Source organism: Saimiri boliviensis, chromosome Y (assembly GCF_048565385.1).
Source record: "Saimiri boliviensis isolate mSaiBol1 chromosome Y, mSaiBol1.pri, whole genome shotgun sequence".
NCBI lineage: Eukaryota > Metazoa > Chordata > Mammalia > Primates > Cebidae > Saimiri > Saimiri boliviensis.
The window spans coordinates 17,198,986-17,222,738 of NC_133471.1; the positions used below are offsets into that span (position 1 = coordinate 17,198,986).

At 40.0% G+C, this 23,753-nt stretch overlaps 2 protein-coding genes across 2 annotated transcripts in view; both read right to left on the reverse strand.

Annotated features, from left to right (window-relative positions):
• LOC141583033 (RNA-binding motif protein, Y chromosome, family 1 member B-like) overlaps positions 1 to 12,930 on the reverse strand; it is a 93,901-nt gene extending 80,971 nt beyond the window's left edge. The window contains exons 1-3 of the mRNA XM_074392453.1: positions 12,825 to 12,930; positions 11,791 to 11,894; positions 9,218 to 9,395 (exon numbers count right to left, since the gene is read on the reverse strand). Of these exons, the coding sequence (XP_074248554.1) occupies positions 9,218 to 9,395; positions 11,791 to 11,894; positions 12,825 to 12,930 (388 nt within the window). The remainder of the gene's footprint in view (positions 1 to 9,217; positions 9,396 to 11,790; positions 11,895 to 12,824) is intronic.
• Positions 1 to 23,753, reverse strand: part of LOC141582964 (uncharacterized) — an 815,156-nt gene that overhangs the window by 485,699 nt on the left and 305,704 nt on the right. The window lies entirely within an intron of this gene.

The window sequence follows — 23,753 nt, forward strand, 5'->3', positions numbered from 1 at the left end:
ACTATTCCTTGGCCGGACAGCCATGGGCATGTATGCTAACCATAATATACATTCAACGTTTTACAAAGAAGGTCTGATTTTCTGGTACATGATTTTCTTTTTTTTTTTTTGTCACAATAAATAGTCATAATTGGGTGGAAAATATTTTACAATGTGTTTTCTGTAGCACTCATGAGACATGCAATAGTGCTTTTGTTTAAAAAACAAAACAGTGGCCAGGAACAGTGGCTCATGCCTGTCATGTCAGCATCCTGGGAGGCCATGGTGGTTGGATCACGAAGTCGGGAGTTCCAGCTAAGCCTGGCCAGAATGGGGAAACCCTGTCTATGCTAAATATATGAAAAATTACCTGGGCATGGTGGTGGATGCCTGTAGTCCCAGCTACTCAGGGTGCTGTGGCAAGAGAATCGCTTGAACCCAGGAGGCGGAGAGGTTGCAGTGAGCTGAGATCACACTATGGCACTCTGGCCTGAGTGACAGAGTGAGACTCTGTCTCAAAAAAAACAAAACAAAACAGTAAAACAAACAAACAAACAAAAAAAACAGCTTGAAATTCCTCAGCCCCCACCTCTTACCAGATTAGTCAAAATTGCAAACCAGAATGCATTGAGTACCTTGCATACTGAAGATCGATTTCATTTCATCTGTGACACTCTGTGCGGCTGGAAAGAGATACTGCCCTCCTTTACTGTGAAATTGGGCTCATTCAGGTAATCAAACCTATCAGCAAGATATGCCACCTGGAGGCCGGGCACGGTGGCTCACACCTATTACCCCAGCAGTTTCGCAGGCCAAGGCAGGCAAATTACTTGAGGTCAAGAGTTCAAGATAAACCTGGTCAGCCTGGTGAAACCCATCTGTACTACAAAAGGACAAGAAATACCCATGTGTGGCATTTATAATGCCAACTACTGGGGAGGCAGAAGGAGAATCATATTTATGAGGTGGTGGTTGCAGAGAGCTGAGATCAAACCACTGCACTCCAGTGATTGATCAGAGCCAGACACTGTCAGAGCCAGATACTGTCCCCCCACCCCCCCCCCAAAAAAAAAAAAAAAGATAGTAAAACTGGAGGCCGGGCACGGGGGCTCAAGCCTGTAATCCCAGCACTTTGGGAGGTCGAGGTGGGTGGATCACAAGGTCAAGAGATCTAGACCATCCTGGTCAACATGGTGAAACCCCGTCTCTAATAAAAATGCAAAAAATTAGCTGGGCATGGTGGTGCGTGCCTGTAATCCCAGCTACTTACAAGAGGTTGAGGCAGGAGAATTGCCTGAACCAAGGAGACGGAGGTTGCGGTGAGCCGAGATTATGGCATGGCACTCCAGCTGGGTAACAAGAGCGAAACTCCATCACAAAAAAAAAAAAAAAAAAAAAAAAAAAAATATATATATATATATATATATATATATATATATATATATATATATTAGAAGTGGAATAACAGGGGTTAATATTCAAGGGATATGTGGCTAGTAGAATTTCTTTGCCAGCAGGAAAAATCTTAATTTCTTGAATCCTCTGAGCTATAAGTATTAGCAACATGTGTTCATGTCACTTACAAATTTGGAACATTTGGGCTGGGCATGGTGACTCACACCTGCTATCCCAGCATTTTGGGAGGCTGAGACAGGTGGATCGTCTGAGGTCAGGAGTTCCAGATCAGCCTGGCCAATGAGGCTAAACCTGGTGTCTACTAAAAATACAAAATTTAGCTGGGTGTGGTGGTGGGTACCTATAATTCAAACTACTCAGGAGGCTGAGGCAGGAGAATCACTTGAACCCATGGGGTGGAGGTTGCAGTGAGCCAAGATCCCACAATTGCAGACCAGCCTGGGTGACTGGGGTGGTGGGCCTTTGTAATGTCAGCTACTTGGGAGACTGAGACATGAGAATCGCTTGAACTCATCGGGAGTCTGAGGCTGCACTGAGCAGAGATCACACCCTTACACTCCAGCCTGGGTCACACAATCAGACTCTCTAAAAAAAAAGAAAAAAAAAAAATGGAGCAATTTCGAAGTTAAAGTGTGGGCTTTAATTACTTTCTTAATCGAATGGAATTTCCATATCCTTTTTCCTTTTTCAAGGCTAGGTCTCACTCTGTCATCCAGGGCAGAGTGCAGTGGTGCAATCTTGACTCACTGCAGTCTCAACCTCCTGGGCTCAAGGGATTTTCTCACCTCAGCCCCCAGGAATAGCTGGGACTACAAGCACCTTCTACTATGTTATTCCCATCTCCTCAGCATTCAGGAGAGCTTAAGATCAGGTACCATGACCCTGAGAATGAATTCAGGCAACTGACTTTTTTCATTTGTTTGTTTGAGACAGAGTCTGGCTCTGTCAACCAGGCTGGAGTGCACTGGCCCAGTCTCGGCTCATCGCAACCTCTCCACCTCCCAGGTTCAAATGATTGTCCTGTCATGGCCTCCTGAGTAGCTGGCACTACAGGCGCAGTCCACCATGCCAAGCTAATCGTTTGTATTTGTAATAAAAACAGGGTTTCACAATGCTGGCCAGGCTAATCTGCAACTACTGACCTCATGATCTGTTTCCCTCAGACTCCCAAAGTGCTGGGACCACAGGCATCAGCAAACCCACCCTGCCTCTAATGTGTGTATTGTTAGTAGAGACAGGGTTTTACCATGGGGGCCACACTGGCCTCAAAATCCTGACCTCAAGTAAACCATCTGCCTCAGCCTCCCAACCTGCTGGGACTACAGGCCCAAGCCACTGCACCTCACCACATTTCACTGGCTGAGGCAGGAGAATCCATTAAACCCGAGAGGCAGAAGTTGCAGTGAGCTGAGATTGTATCTCACAGCTTATTTTCTGTTTCCCATTTTATTAAATTCTTATGGATGAATTCCACATGGAGGTAATTTAGGAAAACTACTCTCAGGGTCAGAATATCGTAGACAATTTTTCTTAAAACCGTGACTCACTCTGTCTCCAAAAATAAAATGCAGTGGAGCCAGCTCGCAAGCTCACTGCAGACTGGCCCTCACATCTTTAAGCTATCCTCCTGCCTTAGCATCCCAAAAAGCAAAAAGTACACTGATGCACAATTAAATGCAGCCAGTTTTGGCTATTCCATAGAAACTCTATTTCTCCATGTTGCCCAGCCTTTGTCTCAAATGCCTCAGGTGAAGCGCAATGTCTGTCTCAGCCTCGCAAAATGCTGGGATTAAAGACCTGAGTTATCACACCTGAAAAGACACTAGATCTTGAATTGCCACTGCGAAAACACATGACTAGGGAGTTTTATCTTTTTATTTAATCTTCAGAATTCTACTTCATATGTGAATCAACATGCAATATCGCAACATGAATAACCCACCCAAAACTCAGAAATGGTACCTTTTCTAAAATTATTTGGCCTTATTTACACTAGAAAACAAATCTTGTCAAAATTTTCTCATGAAAATACCTCCTTCTGTAGATTAGTTTGTTACTTCTAAACACTATGGATTGTAAAAGTTTTGTTTCAATGGAAAACTATAGAACACTCAGGTAAGCATTCTTACATATTTTAATAGTTATTTATATCTTTATATATTAATCCATTAATTAGATGTTTAATCTTCATATATTCCATTTCTTTAGGTAGTATGATCAAGTAAATTAATTGGTTTACTTACTTGGGTCCAAACATTTTTATCTGATAGCATCATCACATTTCTCCACCACCCATTTTATTTTGATTACTCGATAATATCTTAGACGTTTAAGCAATCTGCACGCTGAATCTTTATGCTGATGTATTATACAATTAACTGTCCCGAAAGGATGACTTTTAAAGCATTCCTATTCATATTAAATTAAATGTGATAGTCTGAGCATAGTGGAAATCAGATATGCTGTGCATGGTGACTTATGCCTGTATTAATAGCACTTGGGGAGGCAGAAAAGGGTGAATCCTGATTTGAAGATCACCTTGGCCATGAGCGTCAAATGCTGTCTGTACAAAAATTACAAAATATTAACCAGCTGTGCTGGGAGACACCTGAAATCCCAGTTACTTAAGATGCTGAGGAAGAAAAATAGCTTGAACCCAATACATGGAGGCTGCAGTGAATTAAGTTCCAGCCACTACACCCTAGCTTAGATGACAAGGCTAGTCTCCATCACAAAATAAATAAATACATAAATACATAAAATAAAAATAACTTCACAAAACCCCAGCCCTTCCAGATCATTCCTATTTGTGAGAACATATTGCTAAACACTTACTTAAAATCATTGCCAAATATTTCAAGAAAGAATTAATGTTAATTCCTGAAAGAAATTTATTTTCCACTAAATAGGAACAATTAATGTCATAAAGCTGTGCAGTTAGAAAACTTAGCTAGTTCACTTTTGATTAAGGTGGTAAATAATTTTTCATAACCTTTGTCCGCTTTAGCCACAGAATGCTACAAGGAGAACATTCTGGGTACCTTAAACTTTAGCAACAAGCAAACCTAATGGTTTCCTTTGTGCTTTAATATACCTTTAAGGACAAATATTTTAGTTTGAGTTTAGTTCAGTAGTCTTTCTGAAGACCTGAAAATTGACCTTGTGATCTCTACAATGTTGGGATTACAGGAGTGAGCCACCGTCCCTGGCCAAACTGCTCCTTTTTTTTTTTTTTTTTTTTTTTTTTTTTTAAAAAAACACATTCTCACTCTGCCACCCAGGCTGGAGTGCAGTTGTGCAATCCTAGCTCACTGCAATGTCTACCTCCTGGGTTCAAGCACTTCTCCTGACACAGCCTCCAGAGTAGCTGTGACTACACCCATGTGCCACCATACCTGGCTGATTTTCTGTATTTTTATTAGAGACTGGCTTTCACCCTGCAAGCGAGGATGGTTTCAGTCTCCTAACCTGCTAGGTACACCCACCTTTTTAGGCCTCCCAAAGTGGTGGGAATACAGGAATAAACTAAAGAAACACAGCTCAGATAGGAAATGTGTACAGATTCCAATGGAAACTTAAGAGATGTCTATTATTCTGTCAACTTAGGGGCAAATAAATGAATGAAATTGTCAACACTGCAGTTTACATTCCTATATAATTTGCTTTTAAGCCTGTGTAGCAATGAAATCAGGCATTTGATATTACATGTAGCATTTTATTCTGAAAATATTAAACGGACATTACATCAAATCAGAATAGTTTTCAGTTCGATTAGCACTAACGGTTGTAAAATTACTTTCAAAAAATAAGTTTTTTATCTTAATACCTCAAAAATATTCATGGAAAAAATGAGTATCTGCCTCTCCCCTGAAAAACAACCTATTTCTTATAGTGTTACTCAGGTAATAATGCAGAAACAACATATTAATTTTCCATTCAACAGCAAGTTTTGACATGAAATAATCATGATTTTTAGTATCACCTTCAGTCTCCTTTTTCAGATCGTCTTCCCCCATTATTCCCCATAGATGTCCTGTGTCTTGAGCTATGATGTGCTTCAGGAGAAGCACGGTCCACTGTCTCCACAGAGGGTGGGCACATTGGTTCTTTTCTGCCACAATGCTCACAATCACTGGAAGAGAAATCACCATGGCCCCTTGAGTACTTGTCCCGACTTCTGCCATATCTATCTCGTGTATTGTTGTAATCAGGGCAACTACTTCCACTGTAAGTCTTCCTAGGCCTTTGTGCAGGTGCTGCACCACGAGAGGTCCCTGCAGGGTTAATAAAATCATAGAACTTATGTTGAAATACAGTTAAACATTTTTACTGGCATCACTAAAGCATGAATCAGATAAAGTATTATTTGGAAATACTTGCAATCGTCTGTCTTTATTGACAGGATAATATTTATTTCTGCATTGCTCAAAAGGCTTTATTTAAAAGATGCATAAGAGTAGTATTTGCACGCTTAAGGAATTATATTCTGAATTAAACGCCAGTCACATTTTCTGACAATTAACGGAGGCTCTAAGTTTCGTACACTTCCCTAAGCTTTCCACAGTTCAAAACTCTCAGTATTTAAACATGTTACATTTTTTCCTTTATACTTTGCCTTTTGAAAAATCTGGTCTACTCAACATAATTCTGTACTTTAAAAATCAAACTTGGAGCCTTACTATAAGTCTGATATGATTATCTGTTAGAACTTCTACTACGTTGGTCAGAATGATCTCTACCACGGTGCCTTCTGTAGCCATCATGATCACTAAATTAAAAAAAAAAGAAAAAAAAACAACAAAAAAAAGATTTGACAGTGTCAGAATGAACTACTTAAGAAATCTATTGGACAAAACTAAAAAATGTTATAATACCTATATCCTCTAGTGAAATATGTACCCTGTCTGGAACGATCATCATCAGGGTATCCATAGTGTGTACGCATCGAAGCATGTTCCACGTTGTCTTGGAAACTTCGATTACTTCTGATTGCATAAGCTGAAGAAACAAATTTTAAGTGGTCAACTTCTAATATAAAAAGCATAACTTACATACAGCTTAAATGAAATAAAGGCCAGACATATATAAAGGCCTAGGCACTTCTCCAAATACAATATGAAAATACCCAAAAGACAAGTGGATCTGGTACTCACAATTAGTTATTCAGAAAATACATTTCAAACCCCAAGTGAGATAAAATATTTCAGCCATACTTAAATGGTTATACATTTTAAAATCTTAGAAATATCAAGACCGTGAGTGAATGGAGATAAACTGGAACCGTGAATCAATACTTGTTGGATAGGAAAATAATGCAGCTACTAAGAAGAAATGTGGTGGGGCCTCAAGAATGAAAATAAAACAAAACATAAACACCAAAAGTTATCACTCATACATACTGACAATTCAGTAACTGTACTCAAATAAACATGTGTGCATCAAAACAGTGTAGAGGAAACACTCAAACCAAAGAATGGGTTAACAGCTTATGTAAAAAGTGAAGTGCTATGATGTGAATGAAACTTCAGGACATCAGGCAGAAAGAAAACAGATATAAAAGTGGAGTAGACATTGATCAAGCCCATTAACGTGAGGTATGCAGAACAGATCAGTTCACAAACAAAACAGAGTGGTGGTTACTAGCAGCTGAGGGAAAAGATAAAATGAAAGGGACTGCTTAACTGGTAAGAGACTTGTAGTTTGGAGCCATGAAAAGGTTTTGGAACAAGACGGAGATTGCACAACAGCATGTAATAAATGCCACTTAATTGTTGACCTAAAAAATTTCCATTTTCTTATGTGAATTTCATAACTAACACAACAATATACTAGTTTTTCATTTTTCCTTTACCTATTCTTAGTTGCATAAGCATTATCTTTTTGTGATATATGGTCAAGCCTGCAGGAAGAGACAGACTTTCCATGTGAAATTACCTCTTTCACTTGATGTGGGACCTGTAAATGTAATATGATGAAACATTATGTAAACAGCAGGAAATCTGAAACACTATTATTTATTCTCTAAGACAACTGTTGCAAGATATTTCTTCAGTGACTCAATTCTTCTTTCCCTAAGTCACCAGAAATCCATGACACTTTGAATACTTTTTATGGCTCTGAATTACCTCTTGAATCCTACAAGGCCAGTTCTAACAAACTTAAGACATATACTAACACTTAGGTAAAAGTTCACAATTAATGGCTAATAACTATTAGTCGTTATTTTCTTTGTCATATGAATTGCCTGCAGCTATTAATGACACAGGCAAAACACGTAAAACCATCAAAGTCTTCACTGATTGTAAAGGTTATCCGGTGGTGCTTTCTCAGCTCAAGAAAGTCAATTTACCCATGTTGTTCAGTGCATCTCACTCACACAAATACTAAAATCCTCGAATGGCTGCATGCTATATTTACACCTAAATGTTCTCCTTGGTCTTGAAGCAGTTGGCCCTATATTAAACGTTGAAAAATTAAAATGTACCAGTGCAGGTTTTCTAATGATGGCCAATAATTCTTCTCCTAGCAATAAGCAGTACTATTCAAGTGCTAGTTACATCATTATGCCCCTTTCAAAATAGAAAACACTCTCTTTTAATATACTCTTCATGTGCAGCTTCTTAGACATCAGTCTTCCACATGATGTGTTTACTGGCTAAACTTTTAATGAAAATGTGCTGACTTGTGCATTTTGAAGTCAGTAGATACCTAACTTCACTGATACTCTATTACAAAATGTAAAATTGAAAGAATCATGTATTAAATGATAATTTTTTAAAATATCTACAAAAATGTGAGATCTTGGTGGAGTCAAATGTAAGAATATATGCATTTTCATACATGGCAGAGTATTATTAATCTTCATCTTCAAGATTAATTGCAATCAAAAAAGACAAGAAGTACTGCCTCTTAAAATGAAACAAACACTGCAATTTCAAATTTAGAAAATATATCTCCCATAAAGTACATAGCTAGCGATTAAAAGTCCAAACTAAATGTTAGATTTTTGATGGTTGGTTAATAGATAATACAATTTAACCAATAGGTATTTTCTTAACACATGGTCACTTTTTTAAAGTAGAAATTAACCCCTCTGTCCTACTGAGTAAATCAATCTTAAATGCCATTTTCAGAAGCTCTTTCTTCAGCAAATAAAGATACATATGAATTTGTGAAGCCAGTTTTGACATTTCTGAGTCACAGAATCTTTTAAGAAACTGAAGTTCTATACTCCATGAATGAAGAATACTTTATGGCAGACCTATTTACAAATTCTCCATATCATAAGTGAAATGGTTTACATTTGTATACATGTTTACACATGCACACAAACACACACACACACACACACACACACACACACAGAGACAGAGAGAGAGAGAGAGAGAGAGAAACAAATATTGTTAAAATCAGTCCTCAAATACTCAGTTACTAATATCCCATTGGAAGGATTTCAAGGTTTCATGGTATTTTGATAATACAACTTATATGAAATTCTGAGATTCAAAGTAAGAAACTCTAAAGAATAATAAAGGGAAACCTGTTCAGCAGAAAATCTGTGGAGAACATGTAATCAAGATTCATAAACTCAATTCACTTTGAAATTTTTCTTATTTCAATACAAAGCAATTAAGATTTTAAAATGAGTTTCAGACATTAATCATTCTCATTATAAACTTTTAGTACTTACAAATCATGTTGCTTATTCACAGTTAGTTAATTTTCTGTTCATAAAAATATAAAGAAATTTGAGAAATGTCTATAATTTCAAGCTTTCTGTCTTTCAGTCCTATGCTTCAAACTTTATATTTTAAAACTTTACCCAAGCGTGCTCTACGTGAGAGATGCCAACCTCTTGTCTGTCCACTCCTTCCTCTTGCAGATCTCTGTTTTCCTGTGGGTCTTCTCTTTCCTGAAAAACGCAGTGTTCTCTGCCTGCCAGCACTTTGAAAAAACGGTTTCTTGGCTTGTTCTACTTTTATTGCTTTTCCATCCAAAAACTAAAAGTATCAAGCATACCATCAGCAACACTGCCACATTTCAACTAATGCTATTTTACAGACATTTTTACATCAACTGTATTTACGTTCTAGATGTTTTCTCCTTAACAAACTTTCTTTTTGTTGAAATGCCCACGTTGAGAACATTGCAAAATCTGCAACAATCTCTGAGACCATGCATTCTGTTAAGAAAAGAACACCAATTCCCTTATTCCATTACTTGAAAAGGCCTCCAGTATTAAAAATAACACCTAAAAAAGTTAAACCATCACACATTGTATGGGAGAATGTGGCCCATCTCTTCTTTACAATATACAATCTGCTTCATCTTTGCATTCACATCACATATTTAAAAGTTCCAGTGTTTTGAAGTGATATGAAAGACTGTGTCATCTGAAATCATAAGGTTATTTATTCAAAGTGGTTAGTCACATTGTTCATTAGGAATTGATTCTTGAACCTGCTGTTGTGTATCACATAAAATGTCCAAATATGATTTACAGTTCTGTATCTACTCTAGTTCTCTTTCAATAAATGTGATCCCTGTTTGGTCTCTTTCATATTTTCTGTCTTACTCATTTCTTATCTTGCCTAGAGGCATCCCTTAAAAAAAAGACTCTTAATGTAGTACTTCATGTTATTTCTCAGAAAAGGTTTAATGTCCTAATTAAATTCACAATAACTTTCTTCAGTTTAATCTTTTCTGTAGGCCAGAGTAATCTTTTGAAAACAGTTCTGCTAATCACTCTATTTAAACATTACATGTTTTTTGTTATTTGGGAAAGGATCTTAAATCCCATCCAAGACCTGTTGCAGACAAGTAAGCAGTTCTTCCTATCTTGAGATGTCTTGTGTTATTTCTTGGCCCAGAATACTGAGTTTCCACAGTTTTGCGCATGGTTGCTTCCTTCCTAGTGTTCCAAAGTCAGCCACAATTTCTTAAACTGTAAGCTCCCCCTGAAAACTCTAAGTACCTTCTTTATTTCCCTTCTTAACACTTATCTGCATATAACATTTATTTTAATTTTTCCATAATAAAGTATGTGAGACAAGGCAATTTGGAAAAGACATCTGCACAAATTAACCCTTCTTCAGCACAACAACTGGGGGAAAATGGCCAAACATTATATATTTAAGTCAAAAGTGTCTCCATACCTAGTATGAAACCATGAATCAATCAACTATCAGCTTGTACCACACCTTATAATTTGAGAGGATAAGGGTGCATAAAAATGCACTGTCTGCTGTGTACCAGGAAATGAGCTAGAAAGAAGACAAATAAAATCAACTCGAAATATTAAAAATGCACTAGAGACAATTTAATGATCAACTGATTGATACATGGTACGGTGAGCACAAACTTCCTATAATAGACACTGAGTAAAAAAAAAAAAAAAAAAGAAAAAAGAAAATCTAAGTTGTTCTTCAAGGATAAATTGCCATTTGTGCAAAGTTTACATGGCAGAACAATACTCAAGTGGTCCAGATAAACACATTGAGGATGGCATCAAGTATAGCAGGAACTAAAAACAGATTGGGATAATGTTATAAAGAAAAAAGCCCCAGGGCATCTCCAATGGAATGACCTTGACAGCAAAATAATGGAATTCAGTAGGAAAGAGAATTGCAAAAAATTTAAAGCTGTAACAAATACACAGTCTCTAGAATTTAACACTCCACAGGACAAGATACTATTGTTTGGATCAAAGCAAGTCCTAGAACACACTGGAAAAATTAATAAGGAGGTATGCATGTTACCTAGTAACTAGGTATGCATGTCACACTGGTTATAGGAGAAAAAATAATCTTCTTAGGAGACGGGTGCAAGGATGGGGCAAACCTGAACAGTTACTTGTTCTGTTATCCAACTTCCATGTTCTTGTATTATTTTCTATTTCCAAGTACTTAACATTTCCTTAAATGGAAAGGTCTGTTTAAATGAACTTTCTCAAGAATGTATTTTCAGAAAATGGGAGAGGATTGTTCCTTCTTGTGAATCTGTCTAGATGTCTATCCACAGTTTCTCTGTGCTATAGACGTTTTACTATGAATTGGATGTAATTTCATTAATAGCCATTTGATATATGACTTATTTTTCTCATTTCCATGAGAGTTCCTTCTAAGTTTCAAAGCTGTTCGAAAGCTTTGACAACATATTAAAACTAATATTGAAATAAAAACAAAGCAATTGGATTACCATAAGGTTAATTTATATAATGTTCATTCCGATATCCTTCCAACTACACTTGCATTTATATGTCTAAGTAAGAGGATCACTAAACCATGTCCATTCATATGTCTTTATACTATTTTCAAAGTGTCTAGTACTATAAAGACCTAGAGATGCTGTTAATTGAAGAACATAGTTAGAATAGCACTAGTAAGGCAAACTTACCTTTCCATTCAAATCTCTGGTAGCATGCTCAGCATCTGCAAGGTTCTCAAAAGCAACGAACGCAAAGCCTCTGCACTTCCCACTTCGATATTTCAACAAAAGAACTAAAATATATGAAAACCTTTTCATTTATATAACGGACTTTTGATAGTACTAGCTATCTGAATGTTACATCAATAAACAAGCAAATTGCACTTCACATCCTTACTATGATTCTTAACACTACGTCACCACTACAGACAGCTTATTTCATTCCATTTCATTCCCCACCACCAAACAAATTTACTTTTGCTTGTATTATAATAAGCTAGCTTGTGTTGGCCTAACTGACTCCATCTTAGCCATGAGCCTGAAATGCTCCATTTAGCTTCTCTCTCCCTGCCTCAGCCCCCTCCAGGTGCATTCCTGGGTCACACTGCATTCAAAGCTTTGAATGCTTAAGAGTGGTTCACACTGTTCCCAGTACCTGTAACCACTGTAACCACCTCCTGCTTGGCAAGTCTACCTGCTACTGTCAGCACCCTCCTCCGTGATTGAGTGTACAGAAAGTTGCCCCTGCTACCTTCCTCCATGCTTGTATGCAAACATCCTTAGCAACCAACCATCCTGGGAACCTCCTGCCCCCTGGTTACCAGCTTCCTTATCTAACTTGCTTGTTCTGCTTATGTAAAATTCCACTTCAGCTAGGATCCCCCTCCCCTACCTAAATCAACGTACAAAGGGCAATTAAGCCCCTTTGTCAGGGCTTAGAGATTCCAAGGATGGGCTGACTCTCAGTCACTGGCAAATAAAGGACTCTTAATTTGGAACTTAGAGAGTGGCCCTCTCCTTCTAACTCACTCAGTTACAGCACTGTCCCACTGGCAGTACTATGCAGGTGATCTTTGCCTGCTGCCATGACAGTATTCAGAATACCAAATAGAAACTTCAAAAAAGGTTTTTAAAAATAAACAAAAAATTATATATTCAATTACATATATTCAGTTTATGTTTACTTTGGAGAAAAATACGTATATGATGGTTTTAAAGGTTACCTTCTGACAGGGGACCATGTCTCCCAAATACTGCTTTTAGCATCTTTTCATTGGCTTCTCTAGTGAGCCCACCAATGCAAAGCCTGCCAGGGCAATCTGCCTCCATAATTTTGCTGTAAATGGTAAGAAATAAATCTACATTTAGATAACAATAAAAAGGTAAAAAGATTAAATTGTATTACATCCCGTGTTGAAAACTGATGTGAAATTCTCTTAAAGAGGCTCACCTCTTCTAAAGTACCTTACTTCCTATATGAAAAAATATGTAACATAAAGAGCAAAAGCAGGAATGGCATCATGGATTAATGGTGCATTTCACTGCACACCTGAGAAAAACTCTTAAGGAAAACTAGATAAGAGAAGCAATTCTAATTTTACAAAGTGGAAATACACAGGATTCCCCAATTTAAATAGCTTTATTTGAAAATTATTTATTTATGAAGTACAATTTTTCTTAAGAGTAAGTTTTCCGCTGCCAATTTGCACTGCTCCCTGCAGCCTCCTCCATCCAGCCTCAAGTGATCCTGTCATGCCTCAGCTTCCCAAGTAGCTGGGACTACAGTGGCCTGCTACCAGAGCTGCTATGTGTCCTTGTGTGTGTGTGTGTGTGTGTGTGTGTGTTTGTGTGTGTGCAGAAGTGTGTGCAGGGGTGCGTGTGTGTGCAGAGGTGTGTGTTGCTACCGGAGCTGGGTAGGTGAGTGTGTGTGTGTGTGTGTGTGTGTGTATGCAGGGGTGTGTGCAGCGTGTGTGTGTGTGCAGGAATGTGTGTATGGGTGTGTGTGTGTGTGTGTGTGTGTGTGTGTGTGTCTTTCAATGGACCGCAGTTGTACCATGCTGCCCAACTTTGAAATTTCTGGGCTGAAGTGACATGGCACTATGGGGCTACCAAAGTGACATCAGTTTTCAAGGGTGAACTGCCACGTAAAACATGATATTTAGATAAATGATTAAACTGAGCCCTTAAACTACATGCTTTCTGTGGGGGAGAACCTTTTAAATATTGTACAAACTTTTAGTGATTTGAAATATACACTAACTAGGTAGGGTATCCACAAACTCTGGCTTTCGGCCATAAACATCTTTGGCCTTTCAAGGACCAGGCCACAAAATGAGGGGTGAAGCACTCTTAAGTCTCTGAGCCCCACTCAGGTAGGATGGGCAGAGGTTAGGAGCAGTACTCTGGCCTACGCTTGTGAGAAATCTCAGTGGCAACCTCCTTATGAGAATATAACATCTGAGAATGACGTGAGGTGCCACAGCTGCATGACACCATCCTCCCTGTCACCCCACTACGCCACACTGCGCTCCACCCAGCCCCGTTGTAGCCAAAACTGCCCCATCACGCTGTTCTGAGCAGAAGCCCCACCCTACACAATGCTCCATGCTAAGCTGCTGCCTCTCACTCGCCACCTTCTTCCCCCTACCAACCCCTAGTCTGTGGAAAAGCTGCCTTTCTCTAAACCAGTCCCTGGTGCCAGAATGGCACCAGATTAAACGAACCCCATTATGTTACTCAGGCTAGCCTCCAACTCATGACCTCAAGTCATACTTACAACTTCACTTCCGAAAATGTTGGGATTACAGGAGTACATCAGTTTGCCAGGTCAATACAAAAACTTAAGCGAATCTATTTGCTTCTGTTTTCGCCTGTCTACTGCCATTGATCTCCATTGAAACACTTCTTCCATTTAAATTATCAACGGTACCAGAGATACAGGAAACGTCTTTAAAATACTGCCATGGAAGGAGGGAGACAATTACAGATTTAAAAGAGGCAAATTTAAACTGATTATTCATGCTTCCAGACTTCTACAAACCCGAAAGTCATGCAATTTGCGCCAACCTTAGCATGCTACGTCCTGTGAAGAAAATCAGACATTTGAAACGTGCTAACTAAAAGTACAAGCTTTTTTGTTTCCCTGATCACACTGCCTAAGTACACTGCCTGTGTATTTGAGTTATGACCACACTGACAGAGAAAAACCATTTCAATAAAATGTGCACAGGAAAACAATGGCACCCGAGGTCCCTCTCCCACAAGCTGCCCCCATATCGGACACGTCCAACAGTAAAAGGAAGAATCCTCAAGAAACATCTGTGAGTTTAACAAACCCGAGTTTCTCACGGGCGCTAAGGACGAGCCCGCTCCTCCCGTAATTCAACGCCCGCACACTGAAAACCCCAGCCCCTTTCATTGACAACGTCCGAACGCCTGGCAAGACCAACCTGAGCAGAGAATCAGAAATTACAGGTGCTTCTCAGCAGGACAAAAATCCTCTGGGTCACCGGGCCCTCAGGCTGCTTGCACCTGGCTTTGGAAGCCTTCAGCCCCAGCCGCATACTCAGAGGCCCAGAAGCGGACTGAGCGGGAAAGAAAGATCGCGAGGCAGCCCTACGGAAGTAGCCGAAACAGCCTCTGTCGGCAGCCAATCAGTGCGACGGTGGGTGGCGGTCTTCCAGGGCGGAGGGGCGTGGCCGCATCCGGGTGTCCTGCAGCTCCAACCTCCTCCGGCGAGCGATGGGTGGCAAGCTGGCCGAGTTTCCGCCCAGTGGCTCTGGGTTCAAGCGCAGGCCAGGCGGGCAGCCAGCCATTTGGAATTGTGGGCGTGGAAGTCCCATGGCCTAACTGCCATCATGACTGTGGCAGGCCATTGAACCACAGCAAACACGTGAAACATCTCACATCCTTAGGCAGGCCAGGCAGATGGTCCTGAATGTTGCCGATCCAGAGGAGAAGGAGAGGGACCAGCGCTGGCTGCTGGGGCAACGGCTGCACGGAGGAGGCTTGGGGGAAGTGGGGACGGGCAGGCATGTGGGAGGAAAGCCGCCTAGAACCTTCCTGGGGTGGACTTTGTCTGCACTCTTGGCAGGTGTAGGCGAATACAGACCCCGAGTGCCATGCTTCCTCCCTAAGGATGCTGGACTCCCAGGAGCATTCCTCTGGTGCTGGGTCCTAGGCACACCAGAGGCCAGCCGCCAGGGTCACCCGTGGATGGACTGTGTACACGCTGTGCTGTGCACACCCAAGACACTTCATTGCCGATTCAGAGGTTCCCGCCAGCGGGCAACAGCGGCATGCACCGCTGCCGTCAGGGCTTCGCAGGTCCAGGGCCTGCCCTGTGTCTTCTGAGCTGCTGGACATAGCTTATCCGGCTGGGGCCCAGGGCCCCAAGGTGCATGTGTGGGAGGGCAGCCTGGTGGGGCATCCCAGGAGTCCTGGGTCCACGAAGCTTTAGCAACAGATGATCAGCAGGGTGAGGCCCACGGGTTTTTCAAGAACTGGTCTGCACGGTGTAGGGGTTCCCTGGCGTGTGTTGAGCAGCAGAAGCAGGTGTCTGTGGGAGGCCTGAGGAGGGCATTGTGTTCAGCCTGGAGGTAGGAGAGGGTGACTAGTGCACACAGCCGGGTGTGTGGGGTCCGGCCTTGTGGAGGAAGGTGGTGCTTCTGGTGGACGACGTAATGGCGGTAGCGGAGGTGGTGGCAAAGGAAAAGGCCTACCTGCGGCAGCAGGAGGTGGACAGGGGGCAGGTGGAGGGCGCAGTGTGGCTGTCCCTGACCCCAGCACTCCTGCGCCAGATACAGACTCGCTGAAGCCACTGGACTTGGATATGGGCTCCGGGCATTGTGGACCAGAGCCATATCCTTGCAACTGCCCATTTGAGATGGCTGGCATCACAGGATGAGCTCCGGCTTCCCAAGGCAGACTTTAGTGGAGCCAGACCAGAGGTGCTAGAGTTAAGGCAGAAGGCAGGGATGGGTAAAGGGAGGGGAGCCAATGCCAGCTTATGATAGCTTTGATTAATTGGACTTTTTGTTGCTGCTGCTGTTTTAGTTATACATGAAATTTAGAATAAGATTCTTGCTAATTTTGTGAAGAATGACATTGGCACTTTGATAGCAATAGCATTGAATTATTTGATCTTCTACCCATTCAACATGCTGTTTGCTGTGTGTTTGTCCTAAAAGACTTAATCTTTTGATGTTTATTTTGTTGAGTTTATCCTGAAGAAATGTTTGATTTTTTCAATAGATTTTACTGTTTTTGATTTTTGCTTTTGCTTCTGTTTATGCAGTGATCACATTTATTGATTTGCATATGTAGACCCAACCCCAACTTTTCATTCCAGGAATAAAGCCTAGTGTGATTGTGGGGTACTGGCTCCTTGATCCAATGTGGATTCTAGTTTGATGACATTTTGTTGAGGAATTGTGCATCCGTGCATATGAGACATAATTGGCCAGAAGCTTTTTTTTTTTTTTTCCTTCTTCTTTCTTTCTTTCTTTTTTGTTGTGTCTCTGCCAGATTTTGGTATCAGTCTGATCATGGCTTCATAGAATAAGAGATGAAAAAGCCCATTTCCTTCAATTTATTGAATAATTATAATAGCATTGAAATGAGTTTGTTGTACATCTGGCAAAATTAGGCTATGAATCCATATGTTCCAGATTTTCTTTCTAATCATTGGTAAGTTTGTTTTTACCTAAACAATTTCAGTCATAGATATTGGCCTATGGCCTAGGCAGATTTTCAGTTTCATTCTGATTTAGTCTTGGGAGATGATGTGCTTCCAGGAATTTATCTGTTTCCTCTATATTTTGTAACATGTGTTAGTACAATGATCATGGAGTTTTTTTATAGTGCTCTCTGGAGATCTTTTGTATTTCTGTGGGATCAGTCATAATCCTGCCTATGTTGTCTTGATTGTGCTTTTTTGGTCTTCTTTTCCTTTTTTTTTTTTTTTTTTTTTTCTTCAGACAAAGTTTTTCTGTGTCACCCAGGCTAAAGTACAGTGACATGATCTTGGATCACTGACACCTCCACTGAGGAAAGGTGTTCTCTTTCTGGGTCCACAACAGGAAGTATATTTAAGGGCAAGGGCTTCCCAGTGCTATGCCTCCCTCCCATCTCCATCGGGGAGATTTAGTGGTCTCTATTTTAATTTTCTCAGGCCTGGGAAGAGTCAAAATCAGTTCACTCTAGCAGAAGTTCTAAGGAACTCCTTTCATTGGCCAGGATTCTTGGAGAAGGTGGGAGTTCCTCTCAGGTGGAAAGTTCCCTTCTTCCACATGCCTTTGGATGCCATGTTTTGGGTCCACTTCCACAAACACTCCCTTCATGGAAGCCTTCTTTCTCTCTCCTGGATTTCTCCTCTGGAGTCCTCTTCCACACTTTCTCATGGAAGCATGTCTTCCTCTCCTAAACTCCACGTCTCTCTCAAAGCTGCTTTCTTCTTCTGGATTTCACCTTTCTGGACTCTTTCACTCAGTGTGAGGAGAGTTTTTCTTCTCTGGCTTTCCCCCTTCTGGGAACGCTTCTCACTCAGTGATAAGCGGCTCAGTGCAAAGTGGCTTTTCTTTCTCTCATTCAATGTGCGAGTTAGCTGTTTCAATCTCTCTTTTTCTCCTTTTCCTCTTTCCATACCTAAGTAAATTACTTTTCTGAAAAACTTTTTTGAGTCCAGTATTTACCATACAACTAAACTGTGCCCTCCGTGCTTTCCTCTCTCATTCTTGAGAGAACAAGAGACTAACAACCTATAACATTCTCTTGGGGGATCTGTGCCTCACTGGCACCCCCAAACCCCTGTCACACCACCACCCAGCCTCAAGCAATTTTTATGCCTCAGTCTGGTGAGTAGCTGGGATCACAAGCATGCAGTAGTATGCCTAGGTAATTTTTGCGTTTTTAGTAAAGACAGGAATTTACCATGTAGACTAGGCTGGTCTCAAACTCCTGACAACAAGTGATCCACACAAATCTACTTCACGAAAACTGGGATTACAGAGGTAAGTCACCATGCCCAGCCCCCAACTTTTATGTTAATTTAGATAGCATTCTCTTTATTTATTTTATTTTCAAGGTGTTTTTTTTTTTTTGTTTTTTTTTTTCATATATTTTATCTTTTTGGCCAACTCATGGGTTGGCTTAAGTAATTTCTATATAGATTTTTACATCTCAATTTTATTAAAATTTTCTTTAGTTTTAGTTATTTTCTTCTGCTAGTTTGAGAGTTGGTTCCCCCTTCCTCCCAGTTCTAGTTGCAAAGTTTGATTATTTATCTGAGATTTTTCTAACTTGTTCATGAGGGCTTTTTGGGATTATACACTTTCCACTTAACCATGATTTGGTTCCATCTCAGAGATCTGGAATTTTTTTTTATATTTTCATTTATTTCAAAGCATTATTTCTAACAGTATTTTCTCTTTCAAATCTATACTTTTGTCAGTAAATTATTTCTACTATTAGAAGAATACTTGTTCTTCAGTGTCAAAAAGAAGAACTAGCACTCAGACAAGAACTTTCTGAGCAAAGCAATTTTACTTCCCTCACAAAGGTTACTTCCTGAAATCCTGATTGTCATCAGAACAAAACAAACAATGAAAAGCAGATCTTTATCTCTGACATGTTGAGTCCTTACTGCTGTCTCCTATCTCCATTGACTTCAGCTGGACCACAGAATCTACACTGATCCCCATTGGCTAAAATCTTAAAACTTTCCTGAACGAGTAAACACGTGATGGAGAACAAACCAAGAAAGAAAGTTGTTTATAAAAATCTAGAAAAATAATAATTTTCCCATATAAGGGAGTGGTTTAGGCTGCAAGCTGGGTAACACCTGTGCATGTTTGGACATATCTAAGCAGCTAATAGGTGAGAACAGATATCTTTGTTAATGAACAAAGACATAGAATGTACTTATTTTCTTACTATTTTTAAAAGCTACATAGAGATTAACAAAGATTTATAAGCAAAAAGCAAGGAAGTTTGTTTTTAAAATAAATGATTATTTCCAGCACTTGTTATTTATACTTTAAAAAAAATAAAAACTTTGAAGAAATGCTTTCTTACTTTTCACACCACAGACGTTGGAGTTGACCACTTCCCAATGCCTGGGCCCTGACAGGTCTCTGGCACTGGAAACATGTGGCTGTGATGGACAACTGATAATCTGGGAAATGTTGCTCTCACAGAGATTTCGACTTTGATCACACCAATATAATTAGAACAGATCTTTGTAGAGAAAGCCTCGAATGTGGATGAAGAAAAGATGTAGACACTAAGGCTGATGAGGGAGTGAGCTGGGAACACTGTCTGGTGTGCCTGAATGCTATAGCTGCTTCCTGGCCCCTAAGGCATGAGTGAAGAATCTGGGGGACTGCCAACTTTGGTGGCAGAGGCCTGGTGAAATGGCTTTTTTGTCTGGGTTATATATCTGGTTCTTTGTGACAGTCAAGAAAGAGTTCAGAGGCCGGGCACGGTTGCTCAAAGCCTGTAATCCCAGCACTTTGGGAGGCCAAGGCGGGTGGATCACGAGGGCGAGAGATCCAGACCATCCTGGTCAACATGGTGAAACCCCATCTCTACTAAAAATACAAAAAATTAACTGGGCATGGTGGTGCGTGCCTGTAATCCCAGCTACTCAGGAGGCTGAGGCAGGAGAATTGCTTGAACCCAGGAGGCGGAGGTTGTGGTGAGCCGAGATCGCACCATTGCACTCCAGCTTGGGTAACAAGAGCGAAACTCCGTCTCAAAAAAAAAAAAAAAAAAAAAAAAAAAAAAAAAAAAAAAAGAAAGAGTTCAGGACATAGACACACAGGAGGAGTGGGTTCAGGAGTAGATAGTTCAGTAGACAAAAAAGAAGAGAGAAAATATTCCTCATGCTGGGAAGGCAGGTCATCCAAGACAGGGTGTCCAGTTTGTGGCATAATGAGATCAATTTTACACAGAGGCTGCAGGAGGTGAAGACTGATTTATACAGGGCTGAGGGGACTGGTTTGACAAGGTGTGCCATTTACATAGCCTGCAAAATGGCCACACCACCCTAGTGTTTAATTGTGCAAATGCAGCCTTCAACTGGAAAGCAACATACCTATATACAGTTTTACGTGGTGGCAGCCGTGACACCAGCATGTGTCATGACAACAAGAATATAAAAGAAGACAACATATTGAATATACCTGGCTTCTAAGATGCAGCTGCTGGCATTTATACATAAAAGCTCCTAGTTTGTATATTGATACCTGAGGTTTCAGGCTGCTTTCTGTTAGTGAAGAAATAATTTGGGCTAATTTTTATTAAAGGAAATTTGTACAGAAAAGTTTTACCCTTACTAGCTGCCTAAAAATAATGTATTTATAACTCCTGAATTACTGGAATGCTAGCTGCATGGACATATTTGATGGCAGGGGGTATCTTCTCCAGAGATTAAAAATGAAGCTGCAGCAGGAACAGAGCCAGGACCTTTGAGAATGGGTTGTCTCTATGAGAGTTTGGCCATAAGCAACCATCCTCCAGAGATGCCCATGTCCATGTAAGGGTTTCTGGCCAGAGCTAATCACTGAGGTGACAGCAGGTCCTATTTCCTTGCAGGACTGAGACACCTCTGTCTTTTTGGCCTAGCAGCCTCTCCCAAGGTCCCCACCTGACTGCCCCACCAAGCACGCACTCAGCACTGCCTCTGTCACTCAGCATAGATGGCTTCTCCTGAGTGTGTTCCTACAGGTTGAAGGCCCTGATGACCCTCCACTGCACTTGAAACTCAAACCCAAGTCTCGTCTCTCTCTCTCTCTCTCTCTCTCTCTCTCTCTCTCTCTCTCTGTCTGTCTCTCTCTCTCTCCATCCCTCCCTCCCTCCCTCGTAGTGATGTATAATGAGCATACTAGTTTATATATAGTCACCCACAGATTGTGAAGGTTTTCTTTCCTCAAAGAAGGAATTTAGTTTCTTCCATTTGTTCTTTTCATTTTTAAAATGATGACCATTCTAACAGGGATGAGGTGATGTCTCGTTGTGGTTTTGATTTGCATGTCTTCTTTAGAAAAAGGCCAATTAAGAGACCTATTTTTTAATAGAGAATTATTTATTTTTTCTTTCAAACTTTTAAAATTTAACTTTATTGTAGGTTCAGGGGTACATATGCAGGTTTGTTATATAAGTAAACTCATGCGACGGAAGATTGTCGGACAGATTATTTTATCACCCAGGTATCGAGCCTAGTGCCCACTACCTGTATTTCTTGAGACTCTCCCTTCTTTCAGTCTCCACCCTCCAATAGGAGCACTGTCTGTTGTTTTCCCTTATATGTCCATGTGTTCTCATTATTTAGCTCCCAATGATAAGGGAAAATATGAAGTATTTGTCTTTCTGTGCCTGCGTCACTTTGTAAAAGATAGTGGTCTTCAGATTTATTAATGGTCCTGCAAAGAACATCATATTGTTTTCTTGATGACTGCATAGTATTCAATGTCATAAATGTACCATATGTTCTTTATCCAGTTTGTCATTGTTGAGCATTTGGGTTGATTCCATATCTTGGCAATTCTGAACATTTCTGCATGAATATATGTTTGCTTGTCTTTATCCTAGAAAAATTTATATTTCCTTGAGTATATATACTAATGGAATTCCTGGGTTTACCAGTAGTTCTAATTTTAGGTCTTTGAATAATCACCACACTGCTTCCCACAATAGTTGAACTATTTGACATCCCGACCAAGCCAGAACCTCACCAGTATCTGTTATATTTTGACTTTATATAACTAGCTATTTTGTATTATTGGAGATGGTATCTCATTTTGGGTTTGATTTACATTTCTACAATGATGAGTAGTGTTGTAATTGTCGTTTTACACGCACACACACATGCACACACACACACGCACACACACACCTACCTTTTAGCCACATATATACATTTTGTTATTAGGAAAAGGGACCATTTAATTGGGGTATTTATTTGTCTGTTTTGCTTTTGATTCTTTCTTTATTTCCTTGTACATTTTGATTAACCCCTTGTCTAATATATAAATTGCAAATATTTTCTGTCATTCTATCATTCTGGAGATTTTTTTTTCTGTGTGGAAGCTTTCAAGCATGGTGTAACCTCATTTGTCTGTGCTTTTGTTGCTTGTGTTTTTGAGGACATTTCCAAAAAAATATTTGCCCAGACCAAGCTCATTAAGTGTATCCTGTGCTTTATTCCAGTAGTTTGAGACTTCTTAGTTTTCAGCACATGTTAATTTTTTAATGTTTTTAAAACTCTAGTTTTACAGATCAGTTATTACTACACTGCATAGGGAGGAGTGCACTGGCATGACTGTGGCATGCTACAGCCCCAAACTAATAAGCTCAGAAGCCTCAGACCCTGAAGTAGCTGGAAGTATAGATATACATCGCTGTAATAAACATTTTAATCAATTTGAGTTATATTTTGTATGCCGTGATTCATAGGGTTCTTGTTTTTCCCTGCACCACTTGTTGAAAATACTGACCTTATTTTATTTTTGCGTTTTTGGCATCTAAGTAGAATATCAGTTGGCTATAAGTGTGGTGATTTCCTTCTGCTTACACTATTCTGCTATATTGGTTCATGGCATCATGATGCCTCCAGTGCTGTAAGTTTATTCTCCAGTCCCACTGTCATCTTCAGCATTGCTTAAGCTATTCAGAATTTTCTGTGTGTGTGTGTACTGTGTGGGAGGGATTCATATTAATTGAAAAAAATTTTATATGTGTGAAAATTGCCATTGGTGTTTTGTTTTGTCTATGAGAGGTCAGAGGACCTCTTTGATTCATATAAACTTTTTAATCACATTACATTTGTTGGTCAATAAACATGGACAGCTTTTCATTTATTTATGTCATTTTAGTTAGATTTTATATTTGTCTCATAGTTTTTTTTTTTTTTTTTTTTTTTTTTTTTTTTTTTTTTTTTTTTTTTGTCGTTTTCTTTTCAGGGATGGTGTTTTTCTCTTTTGTCCAGGCTGGAGTGCAATGGCATGATCTCAGCTCACCAAATCTCTGCCTCTGCTGCATCAGTCTCCTGAGTAGCTGCTATTACAGGCATGTGGCACCAAGCCCAGCTAATTTTGCATTTTTAGTAGAGATGGTGTTTCTTCAGATTAGTCATGCTGGTCTCAAACTTCCAA